Here is an 8,174-nt window from a genome sequence, read left to right on the forward strand (position 1 = left end):
AAAATACATAGGTACTAATAATAAACTAATAACAAAATAACTAATATTACTAGTACGTACTTGTTCATAGCTACATTCCTACCTATCAAACGAAGGTGTTTGAAAAATAAACACAAACTTTTATCCAACCACACGTATGATTCAAAAATAGTTAATAATAACAACAAAAAAGTAACGCACTATCATGAACATAAACATTGAAAAATAAAAAAGCACGTTCAAAGAGAAGGTTGACACTCAGACTCATCGAATTTTTTTTTAATGTTTGCAGTATAATTTGATGCAGCCATTCGAATACAATTATCCAAATGTTCATCTGTAAGTCGATTGCGATATTTGTTCTTAATAAACTTCATATTGGAAAAAGAAGATTCACACAAATAGGTTGAACTGAATAATGCTTTCACTTTCAAGGCAACACGGCATAGAACTGAATATTTGTCTTTACTTACAATAGGCCAGATACATTCAGTACTTGAGACTAACGATTTTAAAGCTAAATCATTTTGAAACTCAATGACTTCCATTTCTGTTGCAGCGATGTCTTCGCCAAAGTTCTGCATAACACAAGTTGCAAACTGTTGGATATTAATTTCCATAAAGGGTAAAACAACAAACTGCGCTACTAAAGCCATTTCATTGAAATCCTTAAAACGATTTTTGAAGTTATTCTTTAGGGTACAAATTATTTCTACATGATATTTGTTGTCATAGGGTTCTAATGGATTTTGAGATATTTTTTCTGAAAGAATAGGAAAATGCTTGGCATCGCTGTTGATTAGGTTTTGTTCCCAAAACTCCAGCTTTTTGATAAATGCTTTTATATTAGAAATCATTTCCGCTAGTTCTTTGTCTCTCCCCTGAAGCTGCAAATTAAGTTCGTTTAATTTCTCTGTAATGTCCACGAGAAAACCAAAGTCTCTAAGCCAGATTGAATTTTCTAGTTCCGGAGTCGGTTCATCGCGTTGTTTGAAAAATTGAACTATGCCAGATAGGACATCATCAAAACGTTTCAGCACCTGTCCTCTATTTAACCATCGGACTTCAGAGTGAAGGAGTAGGTCCCCGTGTAGACAGTCAACTTCATCGGCTAAGGTTCTGAATAATCTTCTTTGTAACGCTCTAATCTTGTTAACAATTTTTACCACCAGTTTCATAACGTTGTTTAGTTTCAGGAAATTTCCACATAATGCTTGCTGATGGATAATGCAGTGGTAACAGAGAAATTGCGAAAAAGTTTCATCTTTACGACATAACGCCACCAGACCCTTATCACAACCCACCATAGCTGGAGCGCCATCGGTTGTCAAGCCTACCATTTTCGATATTGGAATTTTCTCGGAAGAAATAATATTTTTTAAATGAGAAAACAACTCATGTCCAGTAGTGTGTCCTTTCAGTGGAATGAACTTCAAAAGATCTTCTTTAATCGTAAAATCACTAAAAACCATCCTGACGAACACGGTCATCTGGTCAGTGTCAACGATATCTGTTGATTCATCCAGTTGAAGTGAAAAATAAACACAGTTATCTAAGTCAGTTCTTAACCGTAAAAAAATATCATTGCTCATTACTTCTACACGTCTCATCACTGTATTAGCAGAAAGTTGCATAGATTTTATAGCTGAAACTATCTCGTCTTTATTTCTAAAGTTGACAAATAACGAATTAGCAGCTTCTAAAAACGCCTGTTTTATCATTTCCCCGTCTTCATAAGGTTTCTTTTTTTGTGCAATTATCTGGGACACATGGTACGATGCTTCAGTTGCAGCCTTATTTTTGTCGACTGTTCTTAAAAATATTGATTGTTGTCCAATTAACTGCTTTTTTAACTGTTTCAGTTTCTCCTTTCTGGCGGCCGAATGTAGTGGGAATGATTTTTCAAAATTAGAATATACAGTTTTATAATGTCTCTCAATATTTCCTTTTTTAGCAACGGAGACCGAAGTATTACATAACAAACACACATTTTTATCTTTAACTTCTGTAAAAAAAGTATTGTTCTTCCCATTCCGAATGAAAGTGGTATGTCTTTGCCTTCTTACAACGGCTTGCCATAATATTATTTTTGTTGTTCTCTACTAACCCAACCGCTGGACGTTGGTTACGCGCTCAGTTTTAAACTAAGTGCAATGTCGCCGCGCCGTGCGTATTTATCCCGTTCAAAGCAATCCAGATCGTTCTCGAACACTAACGCGCTGGTCCGGCTGGTCGGTTCTGGCCGATTCTAGCTTGATGGCGTCAGCGGCAGATCGCTCACCGTAACGTCGCCGCTGTTTATGTTTAATATTATGACAATTAGATTTTATTGTGGAATTTTCGGAAGCTTCTCTGATTTTTGCAGTTTGTATTTTTTGAATTAAAATTGTTGTGAGAGCTACCAGAATTGCCTCCGCGAGCTACCGGTAGCTCGCGATCGACAGGTTGGCGACCACTGGTCTATATGGTGTTCATTACAAAATGACTTCAAATTTAGCAAAACATCGAAAATATCTTCGTATTCGGTTTTATGAAAATATTCTGGTTTTATGATGAGATACAGAAAAAAAGTATCATTGAATTTCAGATGAGCAATCTCTTGTAATTTATTTTCTTGTGCTTTTAGTTCGTAAAGGTTATTATAATAGTCTATAGAGACTGAAAAAGTTTCATCTGTAAAATGAATTATACTATTATACTATAGTCCTTGGGCACTGTGCTGATATTTTCATCTGAATCTGAATCAATCTGAATCAATAACATTGTTGTTGTTTACAACCTTGCTTTTAATGATGTCTAGAAATTTTTGGTATGAAAATTTTATTTGCAAAACATTGTTATCACGGGTCTGAATCTTGTAAATTCGACTAAGTGCGTCGGCATTTGTATTATTACCACCTGGTTTGTAATGGATTTCAAATTGAAATTCTTCAAGTTTCAATCGAAACCTCATCAACCTGCTTGAAGGATTAGAAATAGAAAACAAGTAGATCAATGGTTTGTGATCCATTTGAATTTTGAAAGGGCGCCCATAAAAGTAAGGACGGTAATGAGAGCAACTCCACACTATTGCAAGTAACTCTCGTTCAATAGTGCTATAATTCTGCTCTGCACGATTTGAAGTTCGTGAGGCATATGCTATTGGAAGATCGGCGCCAACTGGTCCTTGGCTCAGAATCCCCGAAATAGCATACTGAAATGCATCAGTGGTTAAAACGAATGGTTGACTGAAATCAGGATAATTCAGAATAGGTGGGTTTATGAGCTTTCCTTTGAGAGTTTCGAATGATTCATCACAGAGAGCACTCCATTCAAAGAGCGTATCCTTTTTTAGTAACTTGTTCAAAGGCTGTGAAATTTTTGCGAAATTCTCTATAAATTTTCTGTTATAAGACGCCAATCTTAAGAACGATTTGAGTTTTTTTTGTGTAGAAGGTTTTTTGAAATTTTTGGGTCTGGTTTAATGCCTTCTTCTGATATAACATGACCTAAATGGGTTATTTCCTTTCTGAGAAACTTGCATTTGTTAGGCTGTAATTTAGGGTTATGCTGACGCAATCGAAAAAACACATCTATCAGTTTTGAATTATGTGACTCTAAATAATTGCCATAGATAACAATGTCATCCAGATAAACAAAACATTTAATTTCTGCAAGTCCCACTAGAATATTATTCATTAACCTCTGAAAACTAGCGGGAGATCCTTTCATCCCCATCGGTAATCTTTTGTAATGATAGTGACCCTCAAATGAAAAAGCAGTACAAGGTTTTGATTCATCACTTGGAATCCATGGGCTAAATCTATGACTGAAAAGTAGTTTGTTTTACCTAGCTGATCTAGGATATCTGTTATATTGTCATCAGCTTCAGTGATATCGTTCAGTTTTCTAAAATCAAATTATCGGGTTTTTCAGGTAAAATGCAACGGGATTGGTAGGATCTTAGGATGACGTCAAAGTCCATGTCAATAACATTTATTTACATGCTGTTCTGTACTATTCTATTATTGTTTGTCCGTCTAATTAGAATTTTGCAAGCAGTTATTTGGCTATTATCATTTTATTTGTCATGGCACAATCTGACAATTTGCCGAGAATAGATGTCTTCATGATGACAAGTTTTTTTGCAAATCATTCCGATTTCACTTCAGCTGAGATTAGAGGCATCAAAGCTGCAAGGTACTTGAATAATTATTGTGTATAAGTGTCTTTAATTTCAGATTTTCGTTCAGATTTTCGTTCAGTGTACATGACCTCAAATAATGTAGTGAAAAATTTGTTTAAGAAAATGTTTACAATCATTTCTTATTCTAACCTGATAATATTTGTGTTTTTAGGTCCGAAAGATATTCTTATGGCGATTCAGCTATTGGATATGTTCAAGTAAATAGGGAAGCAAACTTATGTGTAGTGAAAGCTCGTATTACTCCCGAACATAAGTGTTACTCTGTAACAGCAGTATGTGATGAACCTGAAAAAAGAATTGTCGCTGCAGAATGTGAAGATTGCGCAACACATTTAGGTACATATAATTGATTGGTAGAGTATTATTTAGAGGGCACGAATGAGTATTAACACAAGTTGCAACTTACACATTTTGTTTCATAAAAATAAGAGTCTGATTTCAAAATGTGATCATGTTTTATCCAGAAAATATAATTATTATATATATTTTTTATATATTTTTTCAGGTGGATGTAAGCATGCAATAGCTTTTATAGCTTGGCTACACAGGCGTAACGAAGACCCTCCCTCTACTAGTATCGACTGTTACTGGAAGAAGTCCAAATTATCCACGATAGGCACAACCCTAAAGTATATAAGTGCTAAAGAGTTAGGTAGTAGTTCAAAAGCCAAACCTGCTCCATCTGACAATACTCGAAGCCTACTGCCAATTCTAATAAACCATAGCAAAAGCATCGGTCACATGGAAAGTCAACTCATGAAATACTACAAGGAAAAAAGTAGAGTAGAAAAATTATCCATTCATCATTTAATAAATACACTACCAAATAAACCGGCTAACGCCACAGAGTTCATCAACTATTGCAGGAGTACGATGGACACATCATCTTGCAATGAAGCTAATCTAGCTACAATTGATCAGAATGACTCTCCGCTGTGGCATAAGCTACGGTATGCTAGGATTACTGCTTCGAAGAGGCATGAAGCAGCACACTGCAAAGTTTTCGAAGACACTTTATGTGAAAGTATAATGGGAGCAATTAAATTAAAGGACACAGAGGCGATGAAAAGAGGGCGTTTGCTAGAGCAAAAAGTATTGAAAGAAGTCGAAAAAAAATCAAACTAAAAATTAATGGGTGTGGTTTGATCTAAAACCCTAATTATCCCGTATTTGGTGCATCTCCTGATGGTGAGAGTATTGGTTACAGTATCGAAATCAAATGTCCATCATCTGAGAAAGCCATGAATTGATATGTTCCAAAAGATGTTATATCCTCAATATATATGGCTCAGGTCCAAATGCAGATGTATTTTTCAAATAAAAAAGGGCTTTTCAGTATTGCATATCATGATTTTGAAATATCAAAGGAAGCAGACATTTATATTGCAAATTATGATGAGAACTATTGTGCAAATATTTTGGAAAAAGCATGCTCTTCTGGAGTAATGCTATTTTTTCTATTATATGTAAAAATATCAAACAAATCATAGTATGAGGATCAAGTTGAAATTTCAGTTGTCAGTTGGCCAAGTTACTTGTAACCTATATTCATTCTATTTGGAGTTTGAACATTGAAAATAAGGCACCTTCTGAGTGTGCCACTCAATCACATTTTGGATCAAAATTAAAACACTTGAAAATTTTATTTATTTTTTTATTGAACATTTTGCATATTGATTATGCCACATGCTATTACCATCGTCCATAGATATTCTAATACCCTCCGTCCTCGCGCGTCCCTTGCCTGGCCGGTCGGTCGTCAGTGCCCGTCTGACGGGGGAGCCAGTTTAACAGAGTGTCTCCGATTGAACAGTTCGCATTGTTCCGGCCAGTTATACTTAGTGCGTAAAATAAACATTTTATTGGAACTTTTATTCTTGTAGTTATTTGAACATTTTTTATTGTTGTGATGACTTCTCACCGTACCTTTTGCAGTGTGGATTCTTGTGATAGTTTACGTGAAAATATTTCATTTTTTCGATTCCCCAAAGATGCCACAAGGTAATAAATTCATCAAATACATAATGTCAGTTACAGGTCAAAAATGTTTCGGTAGTAATGTGATTTAGATACTATTTATAACTAATGTTCAAACTATATTTCGCAGGCGTCAGCAGTGGAAAAAAGCATTTGGTTTTGTTGGAGACCACAAATATGCTAACTTAACACCTGAGCAAGCCTACATTAGAATACGAGTTTGTAGAAAACATTTTGACGATGAATCCTTCACTTCCTCTGGAAAACATTTACTTACCACTGCTGTGCCCTTAAAGTTTCCAACAAAATTGGACGGTAAGAAATTTTCCTCTTCACAAGCATGGAATATTTTTTTGAATGAGTTATTTTCAGGTAATGATCAAAACAATGACAATCCAGGTCCCTCCAGCGTATTAGCTCCTTCAAAATTAGATGCGTGTACACAAACAGATACATGTCATGAAGTTGAACAAGGTAAATGCCAAAGCTCTATGATGATGAACATAATCACTCATTCATATTACAAATGTTTTTTTAGAATTAATTCCCAACAAAGAAACTGATTATGTACTACAATCCAATAAATCAGTCCAAAGTGGGTTATCTCAAGAATTCGTGGAAGGTAAAAATACAATTTTTTGGCTTTCTTCTTCTCCAAATCAAAAAAATAGAAATAACAACTTCCATGAAAGAAGTAAAATCAAAAAAAAAATTACAAACACTCTCTGTTGATAGGTTCATGTATATCATTCAAAGACGTTTGAATCATTAACAAAAGGGAATAAAGAGTCCATCTATTTTTTGATTTGGAGAAGAAGAAAACCAAAAAATTATTCCTCAAACTTCATTCTCTCCACAAAAAGACCTAATTCCTCAGTAAAAATACACTAATTGGTACTTGAATCTAACCTAAAATTCTTTCTATTTATTCCTCGAATCACTTCTAATATGTGCTAATTTCTTTATAGATGTATCGTGTCAAACTTCTTCCAAATTATCTAATAGCAGTCCCAGAAAGCAAGGACTCAGGAGAAGAATTAAGGAGCTGCAAAGCGAGCTCAAATCTTCGAAAAGGCGCAAAACGGTAACACGAGAAGATGTTGAACAATTTTTGGACGAGCAGTACCCACAGGAGGCCACTATGTTGATGAAAAATCAACTGACATTACTCGACAAAAATCCCAAAGGAGCCAGGTACTCTAAAGAAGTCAAGCATTTTGCTTTGAGCTTATTTTTATTAGGACCAGAAGCATACAAGAAATTATCTAAAGTTATGAGATTGCCATCTCCCTCTACTCTGAGAAAGCTGACTGAACATTGGAAAATTACCCCAGGATTCAATGAATTCATTTTTAAAATTTTGGAATTAAGAGTACCTTTGATGTCAGGTAAAACTAAGGATTGTATTTTATGCATTGACGAAATGTCAATCAAATCAAATTTATTTTATAATGTGTCAAGAGACGTCGTCGTTTCGACTTTTATAAAGTCATCCTCAGGGCACTACAAAGTTGCAGTGAATCAGATATAAATACACACATACAGGTGAAAAATTATTAAAATTTGCGACTAGAATCACTTCTGCGGATGAGAGGTCAAGATTGAGTAAATTTGGTACAATTCAATTGACAGTAAAAATGTTATGTAGAGGACAGAGGAGGTCAATTGAATTGTACCAAATTAATGTACTCAATATTGACCTCTCATTCGCAGAAGTGATTCTTGTCGCAAATTTCAATATTTTTTTACCTTGTGTGTATTTATATCTGATTTACTGTAACTTTGTAGTGCCCTGAAGATGACTTTATAAAAGTCGAAACGTCGGCAACGAAATAATAGTAGTTTCAGTTATTCGACCTAACTCCAACCAACCCCCAGCTAAATATTTGAAATGTGTCTAAACATATATGCCAAAATACTGAATAGATTATAATTATACTATTAGGGTATATTCAAGAAAACAACAAATCACCATTTGATTAGGTAATATGTAAATAAAGATTATTCATCTTCAATTTCTCTTTATTGTGGA

At 34.6% G+C, this 8,174-nt stretch overlaps 2 protein-coding genes across 3 annotated transcripts; both read left to right on the forward strand.

The window, feature by feature from the left end:
* Window positions 1-3,883: 3,883 nt before the first annotated feature.
* Window positions 3,884-5,835, forward strand: LOC111514121 (uncharacterized). The gene is made up of 3 exons (XM_074177768.1): window positions 3,884-4,158; window positions 4,317-4,501; window positions 4,671-5,835. Exons 1-3 carry the CDS (start codon window positions 4,049-4,051, stop codon window positions 5,288-5,290), a joined length of 915 nt encoding a protein of 304 aa, XP_074033869.1. The 5' UTR covers window positions 3,884-4,048; the 3' UTR covers window positions 5,291-5,835.
* Window positions 5,836-6,002: 167 nt separating this feature from the next.
* Window positions 6,003-7,777, forward strand: LOC141483261 (uncharacterized). Of its 2 annotated transcripts, XM_074177752.1 has the most exons (5): window positions 6,003-6,166; window positions 6,293-6,457; window positions 6,515-6,616; window positions 6,681-6,764; window positions 7,111-7,777. In XM_074177752.1, the coding sequence occupies exons 1-5, from the start codon at window positions 6,157-6,159 to the stop codon at window positions 7,671-7,673; spliced, it is 924 nt and encodes a 307-aa protein (XP_074033853.1). In that variant the 5' UTR covers window positions 6,003-6,156; the 3' UTR covers window positions 7,674-7,777. The 2 variants fall into 2 exon arrangements, with proteins under 2 accessions (XP_074033853.1, XP_074033862.1); XM_074177761.1 differs by lacking the exon at window positions 6,681-6,764.
* The last annotated feature ends 397 nt before the right edge of the window (window positions 7,778-8,174 follow it).

This window comes from Leptinotarsa decemlineata, unplaced genomic scaffold (assembly GCF_025532065.1).
Source record: "Leptinotarsa decemlineata unplaced genomic scaffold, Ldec_3_MD MMD2_P_RNA_scaffold_14, whole genome shotgun sequence".
Classification (NCBI taxonomy): domain Eukaryota; kingdom Metazoa; phylum Arthropoda; class Insecta; order Coleoptera; family Chrysomelidae; genus Leptinotarsa; species Leptinotarsa decemlineata.

Coding starts and splice junctions, on each gene's coding strand:
- LOC141483261 (XM_074177752.1), top strand. Junction 6,458..6,514: donor GTTTCCAACAAAATTGGACG/GTAAGAAATTTT, acceptor AGTTATTTTCAG/GTAATGATCAAAACAATGAC. Junction 6,617..6,680: donor ATGTCATGAAGTTGAACAAG/GTAAATGCCAAA, acceptor ATGTTTTTTTAG/AATTAATTCCCAACAAAGAA.
- LOC111514121 (XM_074177768.1), top strand. CDS start 4,049: ATGGCACAATCTGACAATTTGCCGAGAATAGATGTCTTCATGATGACA. Junction 4,159..4,316: donor AGAGGCATCAAAGCTGCAAG/GTACTTGAATAA, acceptor TTGTGTTTTTAG/GTCCGAAAGATATTCTTATG. Junction 4,502..4,670: donor AGATTGCGCAACACATTTAG/GTACATATAATT, acceptor ATATTTTTTCAG/GTGGATGTAAGCATGCAATA.